This window comes from Tupaia chinensis, unplaced genomic scaffold, assembly GCF_000334495.1.
Source record: "Tupaia chinensis unplaced genomic scaffold, TupChi_1.0 Scaffold000511_1, whole genome shotgun sequence".
Taxonomy (NCBI): domain Eukaryota; kingdom Metazoa; phylum Chordata; class Mammalia; order Scandentia; family Tupaiidae; genus Tupaia; species Tupaia belangeri.
The window spans coordinates 3,345,672-3,360,679 of NW_006160024.1; the positions used below are offsets into that span (position 1 = coordinate 3,345,672).

Below are 15,008 nucleotides of genomic sequence, written 5' to 3' on the forward strand. Positions count from 1 at the left end.
CTGAATTCTTGTCTAGGTCAGGAATGTGAACTTAGGTTTCCCAAATTATTCAAGAGAGGAGGCCTGAGTCTGGCTAGATGGCTGTGTGGTACAGATGGAGCAGTGGGTAGAGTAGAGGACCACCCCAGGGGTAACAGTTCCTTGCCTGGTGACAATGCCATCTGCTGTCCTTGGGGAAATGGTATCAGTACCCTGAGGGGCCTGAGCCTGGGTCTTGCTCAGCCTTGCATGTCTTGGTGCCCACATTGCTGGGGCTAATTGGGTGTGGCCTTTTACTAATTCTTACAAAGACTGAGGTAGCTTCAGCATCCTTAGGAAAGATCGCTATGCCGTAAAGGAGAGGCATGTCTGGAAGACAAAGTTCTGATCAATGACTCACTTTAATCAGGTGCAATCATGTACCGAGGGAGACACTGAGGCACTTTGGGGGAAGATAAGAGCAAAGGGAGCACAGGCTTCTATTTCATTCCCAGCAGGATTGTACTAAATACTTTTCGGACTTGACCACCTGGGCATGCTCTGCTCCAGTGCAGAGAAGGGGAGGGAGATGGGATCTGCAGATGGTAGCTCAGTTTGCCCCACTCCAGCTGCTTTGCATGTCCCTCCCAGCATGCCCTGCTGTGCAGAGCCCATATCAAGGCCTGGGGCAGAGCTCTGGGGAAGGGCTGTCTCAGTGAGGATTTAGAGTGAATCATGGAAGCCCCAGTTCAGCTTCTCTGCTTTCTTTCACTCTGGCTCACAGGTGAGGGTTCCATGGGTGGTTCTGCACATATGTGACAATTCTCATGATGCTATCAGATCCTGTGACCTGTTGCCTCTATCCTGCAGTCACAGTAATTAAAATTCAGATAGACAATGCTGGCTCTACTGGGAAGACAATGGGTGTGATAGAGATTGCACGATTGACCCTTACATTTTATTTCCAATCTCAGGTACCATGGGAGAAGCTGTGTTGACGCAGACTCCAGCCTCCCTGTCATTGTCTCCAGGAGAAAGAGCCAGTCTTACCTGCCGGGCCAGTCAGGGTATTAGCAACTACGTGGCCTGGTACCAGCAGAAACCTGGACAGGCTCCCAGGCTCCTCATCTATGGTGCATCCACCAGGGCCTCCGGAATGCCAGACCGGTTCAGCGGCAGTGGTTCTGGGACAGACTTCACTCTCACCATCAGCAGCCTGGAGCCTGAAGATTTGGCACTGTATTACTGTTATCAGTATTACAGCGGGTAGCCCACAGTGATTCAGTGTGAAACAAAAACCTCTGTGAGACCATTGGTGTTTTCACTTATACCAGCTGCTTCCTTTATGTGCACCTGCTGTGGGTGCTGCACAGTTTTAGCGTCTCTGCCTCTCTTTGGAAATTTTGAGGTTCTAAAAAGTAACTTACTGTCAGAGTTTTGACTGAGACTCCTGGGTTTTCCCTCAAGTTTAGTTGCACAACCAGGTTCAGGTACAATTTAACTGACAACAGAATTCAGACTCCTATGACAGAATGCTTTTAAATATCTGTTGTGCTCAGTGCAATAGGCATCAGTGACAGAAAGAAAAAAAAATTAGAAATAATTAAACCTATCATAATTTATAGATGAAAAAGTTTTGGAGAGGTTTTTCTATAGGGTGCGTGCACTCAACAGAAAGACAGAAAGCAACAGAGAGATTGAAAGCGAGAAATCATCCCCCTCAATATAAATGAAAACATTTTGTACAGTAAATTTTCAAACTAAACTACAGAGAAAATTTTTATGTTTTGAATGTTTGTGTCCTTCCTAAATTTCTGTTGAAACTTAATCTTCAGTGCAATAGTATTAAAAGGGTGAAGCCTTTAAGAGATAATTAGGTCATAGAGCTCTACCCTAATGAATGGGATTAGTGCCTTTGTAATAGGGCATTAGGGAGTCTGTTGGTCCCTGTTTGTCCTGCTTCCATGTAAGGTCACAGAGAAGGTGCCATTAAAGAGGAAGAGGTCCTCACCAGACACTTAATCTACCCATGCCTTGATCTTGGATTACTTAGTCTCCATATCTGTGAGAAATAAATTTATATTGTTTATAAATTATCTAGTCTAATGCATTTTGTTATAGTAACAGGAATAAACTAAGATGATTTAATCAAAGTGTTTGAGCATATGTCTGCTCACGTCATTGGTGAGTACAATGCTACACAGCCAAATGGGCAGGTCCTAACTAAAAATTTAAAATAATTTAAAAAGAGCAGATTTATCAGTGATCAATACCAAGTAGGAGATAGATTTATATGTTTTGGGTACACATGCCTGCTATGAGTTTCAAGTCACCAGGTGTGGAACTCAAACCACAGTTGGCCATGCTGGGCATCTTAACTACTACTCTACCTGCTGGCCCCAATTTATGCATTTTATCAATAAGTCAAAGCATATTACTAAAAAAAACTTAATAATGCTTAGAAAATAAAATAGGAAATGGAATTCCATATTATTTGAAAGAGATATAAGTGCATATTATCTAAAATGTTCAGTTTTCCATTAAAAAATAAATTAATTAAACTCCTGCATAGAAGCAGGAAAATGCAAACCATATTGAGGGGAAAAAATAGTCAATGGAAACTGATTGACTCTTCCTAAATATTGTATTTAGCAAAGGTTTTAAAGCAGTTTTTACATAGATTGTTCAAAAAGTTTTCTTTGTCTATTTTTTTCTTCCCCCCAGAAGGTGCTAGTGCTTAGCAGAGACAGACAAATAGGAAGATAAACAGACAGAGGAACATCTTTAGTTACTGAGTTTTGATTGAGCACACTCCTAGATAATCTATAACATCTTTGTGCTTTGATTGGTGCTTGAAATGCCTTCTTTTTGAATGAATTACAGAAGTAGTTGAAACAGAGAAGAGAAAGCATCCTCTAGAGGGAATAGTCACATTGCAATCCCTTCTCCTTCATCTCTCCCTATTTTCAGGATTTTGGGCACACATGAACATTTGTCAGGCATGTTTCTCACGTGGCCAGGTCTGGGACTAAAATCCATATAGCCAGCCATGTGAGATCTGGTTGCCTTAAACACCAAGCCACAGACATGGTGATTTAAAACTGACAAAGGAAAAGATAAAGACAATGGCTCAACAAATAGGGACTCAATAGAGAAAGAGTAACTATAAAAAGGACAAAATAAGAATTCTAGAGCTACATATTAAAATAATATAATAAAAAAGTTTACTAGATAGACCAATAGTGGTTTAATTTGGCAGGAGAATAACTTGAAGACAAATCAATAGAAATTATTTAATATAAAAAAAGAAAAAATAGGGACCAGCAGATTGCATAATGGTTACATTGCTGGGAATCCCACGTAGTCGACTACAGCTTGAGGCTCAGACCTGCTGATTTGAAACTCATGCCAAGAGTGTGTGTATGCATGCCCAAAATTTTAAAAGGACAATGGAGTAGAGGAAATTATGGCCTGGCCATCCTCTCTGGGGGGGAGGGGTTGATTTCTAGTCTTCTCCTTCTCTTTCTTTGTCTCTCTGGTGAGCACATGTCCCCTATAGCAAAAATATCTCTATAAAAAAATAGAAAATGATCAAAAACCTCTGAGATTAATATGTTGATGTGAAAAACATTGACCAAAGCATAATGGAAGTTACCAAAGAGAAGAGAGAAATTGTTCAAGAAAAGATATTTGTAGAGATAATGGCAAAATATTTTCAATGTAATAAAACACATGCATCTCCAGATCAAAGAAATTAATGAAGCTTCTTCGGGATATACATGACAATATTTCTATCATATCCATTATAATTAAAACACTAAGCCAATGAGACCAGCAGTTGGTGTAATGGCTATGTCGCTGAAATCCCATGTAATCAACTGTGGTTCAAGTCCCGGATCTGGTGGCTTAAACTCATGCCAGGAGTGTGTGCATGCATGACCAAGATCTCGAGAGGAGAATGGAGGGGAAGGGATTGTGGTGTGGCCATCCCCCCTGGGGGGGTGAATTCTTACGTTCTGACACTCTGTCTCTCTTTGTCTTTCTGGTGAGTGTGTGTGCCCTATAGTAAAAACCTCTCCAAAGCAAGCAAGCAAGCAAACAAACAAACAAAAAACACTGAGCCAAAAAACAAGAGGAAGTCTAAAATGCACCAAAAAAAAAAAAAAAAAAAAAAAAGACTCACTGTGTGTGGGGAAACAATTAGAAGGTCACTGGCTGACTTTCATCATGATCAATGGAGGCTAGCAGTGAAATGATGTAACTAAATGGTAAAAGAAAGAAAACTCAATTAGGAATTCAATATCAGTGAGTATTTTACAAAAATAAAGGCAAAGTAAATGCCTTCTTAAAATGTTTTTATTTATTGTATTATTTATTTATTTATTTATTCCATGAGCAGGAGAGAGGCAGGAACCCTCAACAGGGTTTTCACATCACTCTCCACCCCCAGTCACAGCTATCCTGGATCATGGGCAAATATGCTGGTCATGCTCAGTGAGGTTCTGGGACATGAACCTAGGTCCTTCCCATGTGAACCCAGTTGGGCTATTACTGCCCACCACTGTCTGGTCTCCCTCTCCTCAAAATTTCTTGATAAACAAAAATGAAGAGAAATGACTACTTGCAGACTTACTCCCTGTAAGAAATTTAAGGTGTAATACTTCAGAATCCCAGGAAATAAAAGCAGAAAGGAATTCAAACCCATGGGAAGAAATGAAGGCCTCAAAAATAGTAAACAAACAAGAAAGGACCTAGAAATAAACAAACAAAAGTGCCTGCTTATGTTTATATTAAGTTCTAGTCCAGGGAAAACTTAACTATTATGATAGATGTCAGAATGAATGATAGCTACTATGGTTGAATTAAGAGGAGCAGCTATTAATTAGGAAGGTGCATGGGGAGATTATCAAGAAATAAGAAAATTCTATAGTTCCATTTGGATAGTGAATGCACATAAAAATTATTTGGATGCATACTTAAGGTTTTCTAATTTTTACCCAACGTGCACACACACATATATATGTGCGTGTATGTGTGTGTGTGTATGCACACACATACATAAACACACACACACACACACACACACACACACACACGTGTTCATCAGAGATAAAAAATGAGAATTCACCCCCAAGAATGGGTGACCAGGCTGCAATCCTGCCTTTTCCCTTTTCTTCTCAGGATTTTGAGCATGCATGCACACACCCAAGCTTATTCTTCAAGTCACCAGGTCCAGGACTTGAACTGTGTGCTCAGCTATGTGGAATCCAGCAGACTTAAACCACTCTGTCATCTGGCTGGACCACGACATACACTTTATCTCAATTAAAAAATGGAAAAGGTCAAGTATGGCTTCTTTTAAAGAAATAAAAGAATAAGAACTATGAAATATTTTGGAAACTCAACCTTATTAAATAGAAATATAAAGTGTGCCTCAGAAAATGCTAAGAAAATAGGAAACTGTTAGAGAAAACAGAATTTAAAAAAAAACCTTAAATTGATCAAACTTAGCAAAGATTTTTATCTCGATTGGTTTCTCTCTAAACAAAGAAGATAACTTAAGTCATTTTGGTCTTGAGAGGTCTCCACTCTCCCTTTGACTTTTTTCACACTGCTGCACTCACCAGAGGATTTGCATATGGCCCTCTGGGGAGGTAAAAATTCAGCTCTGCTCTTGCCTTGACTGATCAAGACTCCTCAGTTAAGCTTCTCAACATGAGGCTCTGTGCTCAGCTCTTGGGACTGCTAATGCTCTGGATCCCTGGTAAGGGCAGAAGGGAGATGAAGGAGAACGGGGTGGAATGGTGAGCTCTGGGGGCCTCACTGCTTCCCGTGTATTCTGTGCATGTGTTAGGTATGCCAGTGTTGTTCTCCAAAATGGGGTATGTGACGGGAAAGTGAGGAAGATTCCAGAAGGAACAAAGACCTATGCTCTGAGGAAGACTCTAGCACAGGAAGATTAGATGGTGTAGGGGCCCCTTTGTGCCTTGCATATCTTGGGCTCTCTTTTGAAATTGGATGGCTTGGATAAAAATCACACATACACAAAATTATTTAGCCTGAAATAAACAACAGAAAGGAAATCATGAAAATGGCTCAGTGTTTGTGTATGACCTTGCACGTCTCTCTTACTATGTCAGGATCCAGTGGCGATGTCGTGTTGACCCAGACTCCTCTCTCCCTGACCGTCATGCCTGGAGAGCCGGCCTCCATCTCCTGCAGGTCTAGTCATAGTCTCCTGCATACTGACGGAAACACCTATTTGAGTTGGTATGTGCAAAAGCCAGGCCAGTTTCCACAGCTCCTCATTTATAAGGTTTCCAGTCATGTCTCTGGGGTCTCAGATAGGTTTAGTGGCAGTGGATCAGGGACAGATTTCACACTGAAGATCAGCAGAGTGGAGGCTGAAGATGTTGGAGTTTATCACTGCCAGCAAGCGAGACATACTCCCTCACAGTGATACAGCCCTGAACATAAACCTCCCTGCTGGGTGTGGCCCAGCTGCCCACATGTTTCTTCGCCTGGGGAGCAGCAGGGCAGAGCCTCTGAGTCAGTCTAAGAGAGGGATGTTTTCAAACTCAGGGAACTAGGCTGCTGCTCGGGGCTCTGGACTGTAAGTCGAGAGGCTAGACCTCAGATGTAGGCAGGTTCTAACGGAACTAAGATCTGTACTCTGGTCCCAGTAAGCTACAACAGCCTTTGGTAGCAGCAGCAGCAGCAGGTGGGTGTCCAAGTACCCTCTGAGGAGACAGATGTGGGAGTAGCAACAGCAGCAGGAAAGCTCCTTCTACGCTTTTCTGCTTTGTCTACATTCGTTAGTTAAATGAGAGCAGAGTCCAGCAAAACAATTGACACAGGCTTGTGACAACGCTTGTCACATACAGCTTGGGGTTTAGCAGTTTGGGGTTATATTTTTCAAAGGAAATTTGGTAATAGTCAGAAATTGGCCATTTTCCACTTTCCTACCTTACTGTCTCTCCTGTTTACCACTTATCTTTACACTCCATAAAGATGGTAAAATTAGCATTTTATACGAGTTATCCTTAGAGGAAGCAGGCTAATAATGATTAGTTAAAATCTTGCTGTTTGAGCATCCAAACAGATTTCTGTAAATTTAGATATATAATCCTAATATAAAAATCTCTGATTCATCTCAATTACTTCTTGCTGAGAAAAGAAGTTCTTCAAACTGCAGAAGTTGAGATTTAAAAATTTTAAAAATTATAAAAAAATAACTGGAAGATATAGACCATAGAATAGAGTTTTTCCCAGCTAACACTGGAAAAATACAGAATGATATGTATTTTTCATGTGTTTTGAACTACAGTTAAGAATTTTGGAGTATGGGGAGACTGCATGAGTGAGAGCACCACGGGCATAGAGTGGAGATGAGCTGCTGCTGACTTACTCTGCTCCTCAGCTCCGTGCGGTGCAGTTGCAGATGTGGGGCTGTGGCAGGGATAACGGGGGAGGGCAGTAGTAGTAGTTATCGTGAACCCAGAAAGAGGCCAGATGTGTTTCTTTTGAGGAATCAAAGTACTGAAGGGTCCATTGCCTGCTTCCCAGGTCGAGCCTATGTCACTAAGTTTCAGGGCACATAGTACAGGGAGAATGATTACGATCATCAGAAGTTTCATGAAGAGCCAGCCCTGAAGACCAGCAGTTAAGGACTGCATAGAGGAAGCCAGATCCCACCTTGCCAGTCAGGGTTCAAATTCCAGTCCCCTAGGCAGCTTGAAAAACATGCCAGGCACACATGCGTTTTCTCAGGATCCCGTAACAATGGAGAATTGGGGAAAAAAAGGCGGTGGTGTGACCAGGCCCCATAGGGAGTGCTCCTCCCACTCTGTCCTGTGCACATACAACTTCTGATATTTAAATAAATTTTAAGAAGAGTTCAGTGAAGATATTGTGCAAAGAGATCCGAGATCATGTCCTTCAGGTCCATTCAACCTAACACAATCAAGAAGAGTTGCTGAAACTCATGCCGAGCTTATACTTCCCCTGAAGTGGTCCAGCAGAGACCATCTGGTTGAGTTGGTGAGGATGCATCATGTGATGGTGTGCTAACCAGAGGTCCCAGCAAGGTCTGCATCCACAGGGCAGCATCAGGGATAGAGACTAATAACCATGATTCAGACCTCTTTTAAGAAATTGTAAAGTTCTGAGTAAAAAATGAAGGTACCCTGAGTCTGTACCCTTCTGCCCCAAGAGTCCCTAGCCTGCCTGCTGATTTAGATGTCAGGAAATGTCCCTGAGCATTTAGAGACTCAGCTGGACTCTCTTTTCCCTTGTGGATTCCTCTGTCTGAAACAAATAAGACCCTGTGACCAGATGCAAGTTTAGCAAACACTGTAGAACAAAAGTCAGGTGAATAGCTAAAAGATTTTTTTTTTTTTTTGTAGAGATTTTTGCTATAGGGAGCGTGTGCTTGCCAGAAAGACAGAGACAGAAAGCGAGAAATCACCCCTCAGGGGGATGGCCATCCGCAATCCCTTCTCCTCCGTTCTCTTCTCAGGATCTTGGGCATGCACGCCTACATGCCTGGCGAGAGTTTAAAGCACTGGATCAGGTACTCGAACTGCGATTGACTACAGGGGAGTTCAATGACATAGTCATTATGCCAACTGCTGGTCCCAAAAGATTTTTTTTAAGAGAGTTTTTTGCTACAGAGCGTGTGCACTCCCAGGTGTCCTGATGTCCTGCAGCCATTAGAGCTCTTCAGGGCACTCCTTCATGCCTTTGCCAGGTGATTGTCACTCTCACTCACCATCAGAAGACGGGAAAGATGCCTGCTCTGTATGCTTTTTGGCTTTGAGCATGGCAAAGTTATGATGCTGGCCAAAGGAGGAACACATGCCACCTTGTGAACTGTAGCCTCTCCTAAAAGCTCACAGTAAGGGTCTTTACTAGCAGGCAGGATCTACTCTTCACCAGTAGTAAAGGGCTTCTTAGCTTCAGCGTGTGGCTGGCCACTAAGAGTGATGCTCTCAGTACAGACACAGTTGATGAAGTAGTTTCAAAAATTGCTTGTGTTCTTTGTGTTCTTTTTTTTTTCTTTTGAAAAACTGAAAGCTTGTCTTCTTTTATTTATTTACTTATTTTTTTAAAATGTTTTTCCTATAGAGCAAGATGACCATGCTGGAATCCCTCCTCTCAAAATTTTGAGCACATACACATGTGTGCCTGGTGTGATTTTTCAGCCACCTTGTCCAGGACTTGAACCATGATCAGTCATGTAGGGATGCAGCACCTTAACCATCACACCATCTGCTGGTCCCCCAAAGTCTTGTCTTTCAATGAAGGATGCTTGGTCCCCATGTGGTGAAACAGCTTTGAAGGTTTCATGTTTCGTTTTTACAGAGCAGACTTGGAGAATGTGAATCACTTGCTGAAAATAACCCATAATTTAAGCAGGACTGAGTATTTCTTTTAAATGCAGGTTTTCGTTTAAATGCAGTGAGAAAAAGTGATTTCTCACTATCCTTCTCTCTGTCTCTCTCTAGAGAGCACATGAGCCGAGCTTTAATTCTTTAGTGCCGTACCTGAGTGCGTATAAGGAGGGATTTCTGAATGAGGTGATTAGGGGACTCTCAGCATCTGCTGCCTCCCCAACAAAGCCATGGCTGTGTCCCCTCAGACGTCCACTGGGACCCCAGTGAATGAGGAGCACTGTGTGCCTGGCGGCTCCTCCCCCAGGAGTGAGGTCTCGGAGCTAGCTGGGCAGCACTGAAGTCACTCTCACACCCTGTAGTCTGCCTATATCCCCCCAACTCAAATGTTGCAGCTCACTCTCAGGTGATGTTAGTAGGTGAGGCATTTGAGAGGTGATTGGGAAATCGGGCTGAGCCTTTATGAGTGGGGTTAGCGCCCTTATCAAAGAGTCCAGAGAGGGGGCTGGCCTGATTGTGTAGTGATTAAGGGAACTAGATACCACATGGCTGCCTGTGATTCAAATCCTAGCCCTGGAAGCTTGAAACACGCACTGGGCAAGTGTGTGTGTATGTGTATATGTGTTTGTGCATGTGTGTGTCCGGGTATGTGTGTGTGTGTGTATGTGTATATCTGTTTTGAGCATGCCGTGTGTGTGTGTGTGCCCTCAAAATCCTAAAGGGATGGAGAAATGAAGGAGAAAGGATTGTGGTATGACCATGCCCAATTGAGTTTCTTTTCATCCCTAGGGAGTGCATGTGCCCATTGACAATAATGTGTGTATTTATTACATGTATATGTAATATGTGTATTGTTATTACATATAAAGTATATGTAATGATAAGGATTTCATATATATATATATTATGCAAAGATATCAATATTATAATATGCATTTTATTTTATGAATATATATAATAAAAAAAAGCCTCAGAGAGACCCCTCACCTCTTCAGCCATGTGAAGACAGCCAGCAGGCACCATCTGTGAACCAGAGGGTGGCCCCTCACCAGACATCTGATATGCCTTGGTCTTGGACTTCCCAGCATCCTAATGGTGATCAATGCATTTCTGTTGTTGATAAGCCTCTCATCAATGTCATTTTAAAATAAATAACCTGAACAGACTAAGACATGTGACACTGAGAACTTACAATGTGACCAGAACCACATGTCAGAGTCTTGATCTTTATGTGTGAGTTAAATACAGGTTGAGTATACCTTATCCAAAATGCTTGGGACCAGAAGTGTTTCAGAATCGGGATTTTCTTCAGTTTTGGAATAGTTGCATAAAAATAAAGAGATATCTTGCAGATGAGACCCAAGTCCAAACACTAAATCTATTTATGGTTAATAGTCACCTTCTATATATAGCCTGAAGGTACTTTTATACCTTATTTTTTTTTCTATCATAGCATTTTGAGAGAGAGACCCCTCACTTAAGATCAGGCACAGAATTTTCTCCTTATGTTATATTGGTGCCCCAAAGTTTTGGATTTCAGGGCATTTCAGATTTTAGATTAGAGACATTCAATCTGTAATATATATTAGTAAAATGTTACTTTCTTAAAATACACGTTTTTAATAATAATTTTAAGAGTTAGAGATGCTAGGCAGAGCACAGAGTATTTTTAGGGCAGTGAAACTATTTTCTATGATACTGTAAAGGTAAACCCATAACAGTGGACCCATGAAACATACAATGCCAGTTGTGATCTCTCATGTGAACTATGAGCTTTGAGTGATTGAGATATCATTTAGAATTACCTGTGGAAACACAGGGACCTTTTGGGGTGGGGATGTTGATAGCTGGGGAGGCTCTGAGTGTGTGCAATGGGAGCCGAAGGGATATAGACTCTACTACATTTTCTGCTCAGTTTTGCTGTGCACCTAAAACTGCTTTAAAAACAGTATATTAAACAATAATTTCTCCTGTTACTTTCAATACAGCAATTAGAACCTAACAACATGGCTGACCTCACATTTCTAGTGTACTGAGCTTTTGTTGGCCTGCATCTTTACTGCAACTTGGTGTGCACAAAATTCAAACCATGGGGTTTGCAGCAGGGCTCTGAAGGCTGTGGGGGCATCTTGGTGGCAGCCTATGGGAGCCCTGGGGGCATGAGATGAACCTTCAGGTTCTCACTTGGGACTAGGGTAACTCTGCTCTTATCTGCATTTCTTGGTACTCTGAGATCGATTCACTGGTGTGAGGGAGAGGAAAAAGGTGGTTGTCGCCATTTTATTCTTGAGGAGACTGAGGCGCAGAGAAATTTATATCCCAGACCAATAGCTCAAAAGCAAGGCTCCCAGTAGCCATTGAATAAGAGCTACTGAACCACACCGTTTCTCAAGGACTTAATCCTTTTAGAGCAGTTTTAGGATAACAACAAGATCGAGTGGTAAGTACAGAGATTTCTCAGATGCTGCTTCCTTACTGTCACGACCTCCCTCAATATCCACATCCCCTATTATAGTGGTTGCATTCGATGAGTCTATACTGAGACTTCATCATCACCCAAAGTACATAGCTTACTTCAGGGTTCATGCTGAGGCTTGGTGTTGGACATTCTATGGGACAAATGCAGATCGACAGGTATCCACCATTACGTTGTCCTACACAAAAGGGTTACTGACCTAAAAAGCCATTGAGTCTGCATATCTATTCCTTGTAACTTTCCCTAATCTATCTTTCTTCTGTTGATTTTAAGTTTTAAAATAATTCTTTTTTTTTTCGAGAGGTTTTTGTTATAAGGGTGCGTGCGCTCGCCAGACAGAGAGAGACAGAGAGAGACAGAGAGATAGAAAGCAAGAAATCACCCCCCGGGGGGATGGCCACGCCGCAATCCCTTCTCCTCCATTCTCCTCTCGGGATCTTGAGCATGCACGCACACGTGCCTGGTGTGAGTTTTTAAGCCACCGGGTCTGGGACACGAACCATGGTCGACTACATGGGAGTCCAGCGACATAGCCATTACGCTAACTGCTGGTCCCAAGTTTTAAAATAATTCTAGATATTAAAGTGTTGGAAGATAATGCAGGAAATTCTATCTTTACACAGCTTCCCCTAATGCTGACACCTTACAGAAGCAGGTGCAATTGTCAAACTAAGAAATTATTGTTAGTCCATGACACTAACTAAACTAAAGCACAGTTGTCCCTCACTATCCACAGCTTTGCTTCCCACCTTTTCAGTTGCCTGAGGTCAACCAGTTTGATACTGTGAGAGGGAGAGAGAGAAAAAGAGAACATTGATTTATTTTTCATTACAGTATATTGTTACCATTGGTCTATTTTATTATTATTATAGTTAAATTCTTATTGTGCCTAATTCATAAATTAATTTTTTTCAGGGGCATGTATGTGGTATTTGGATTTCTGCAGTTTCCCACTAACATCACTTTTCTGTCCCCAGATCCAGTCCAAGATCCCACACTTCAATTACTTGTCATTCCTTCTTAGTCTCCTTTGATCTCTGAAGATTTTCTAATTTGTCTTCTTGTTTCCATAGTCAATTTTTTGTGGCGTGCATGTGTTAATGCACTTTGAAAAATATATTAAGGCTCCAAATTAGTTACCGATTCAACATACCTGTATCTAGCTTGGTGTGGTGCTACAGGTATCTTCTCTCACTTTTTGTCTGTGTGTATGTTCATATCTACATCATACTGTTCCCTTAGTCTCTGAAACATTCTTTTCTCAGAAGAAATCAGTGAGAGGACCACAAATACCTTTTCCCAGACGCTGGTATTTATTTTCTTGACTGGATGGGGTTAATTTTCAGTGTGTTATCAGGGAGGTGGCTGATGTGTGATAGACAGCTTAGCGGGGGCCTGGTGGTGTTTGTGAGGTCAGCATCCTCGGGTGTGGTTGGAGACACTTGGCATCTAAGCTGTTGAGTTGTGTGTTCACTTACGTTTCCCACCATTGCTTTTTTGTTAAATAAAATATGTTGTGTATATCTAAGGTATACAACATAATGCTACAAGGTTCATGTTTATGGTGACAGGGTTACTGTAAGGGAACGCAGTAACCCCTCCATCATCTCGCCTAGTGACTGTGACCCCGTGGCAAGAGCAGCTTTCATCTCTTCCCTCAGCAGTACTCCTGATACATTGCACTGTTATAAACCATGGTCCTCACATTGACACTGTTCATCCTACATCTTTGCTACTTCACATTCTTTAATCTACCTCTCCTCATGTCCTTCCCTACCACCATCCCTACCCAGATCTGGCAACTTGAAAAACACACGTGGCACATGCATGTGTGTGCCTGAAATCCCAAAAAGAAGGGGAAATGGAGGAGAAGGAATTGTGGTGTGACCATGCCCCGTGAGAGATGCTCTCTTCTTTGTCTGTCTCTGGTGAGTGCAAGCATCTTTTGGAAAATTAAAACAGAATGATCAGAATTAAAAAAAATTTTGAGAGGTTTTTGCTATAGGGCATGTGTGCTTGCCAGAAAGACAGAGACAGAAAGCAAGAAATCACCCCCCAGGGTGATGGCCATGCCACTATCCCTTCTCCTCCATTCTCCTCTCGGGATCTCAGACACACACGTACAAGCGACCGGCCTGAGTTTAAGCCACTGGGTCCAGGACTTGAACTGCGGTTGACTACATGGGAATCCAGAGACATAGTCATTATGCCAACTGCTGGTCCCAATCAGAATAAATTTTTATCACATACTGCTAACTTTACACTTGAGAATTCTCTAGGTAGTGACATATCTTATTTAAGGAGCAAATTAAAAAGAAATAAACCTGTGTATGTGTTTACCCTACCCCCATGTGTCCATAGTATGAATAGCTGATAGTCTTAAATAAAAATACCAGCATAGGGGCCAGCAGGTGGCATAGTGGTTAAGGCACTGGACTCCCACATGGCTGACTAAGGTTCGAGTCCCAGACCTAATGGCTTGGAAATCACAATGGGCGTATGTGTGTTTGCCCAAAATTCCAGAAGAGGGAGGAGAAGGGATTGTGGTATGGCCATCCTCCCTGGGGGGTGATTTTTCTCTTTTCCTCTCTATGTCTGTCTCCCCCTAATAAGCACACATGCTTGCACATACCAAGAAAACACACACACACACACACACACACATACACACACACACAAAGAAAAACACCAACAAAGACAGAAAACAATCCAAACACACAGTCCTTGTTCCTATCAGGGTAGAGAAAGAGCCCCAACACAGCATTATCTTCTTTGGATGCCAAACTGAGACACTATAGTCCTCATCATTTCACTTGACAGTTACATCTGAACTGACTACATTTTTCACAGGAGGGTTTCTGCACACAGCTTTAAATGTTGGTGCTCTTGTGTGTTGTGGGGGGAGAACTCAGGCAAGAACTGTGCCTCTCAAGTGCTTCCATCCTGGGAGTCACATTCACACTCAGAATGGCTGTGTGTTGGTCAGCTGTGTGGCTTCTGGGGGTGCATTTGGTTCTTCAAACCCCCTGTGGTGTTTTTATTTTGTTGTGCTTGTTACTTTATGATTTGTTATTTACGTTTAATCATTGTACATCTCTATAATATGTAACATGGTTTTACCCCTGCGGGGTTGTGTTGACTGTTGTAGTCTTTGCTAGAGACTAAGGCCCCTTGCTGCAGGG

General features: G+C 42.1%; 1 gene segment (V, D, J or C); it reads left to right on the plus strand.

The window, feature by feature from the left end:
* Positions 1-603: 603 nt before the first annotated feature.
* On the plus strand, positions 604-1,604 carry LOC102480889 (immunoglobulin kappa variable 3-11-like). The segment is given in 2 exon segments: positions 604-742; positions 933-1,604. Coding segments are annotated over 2 exon segments (345 nt in total).
* The last annotated feature ends 13,404 nt before the right edge of the window (positions 1,605-15,008 follow it).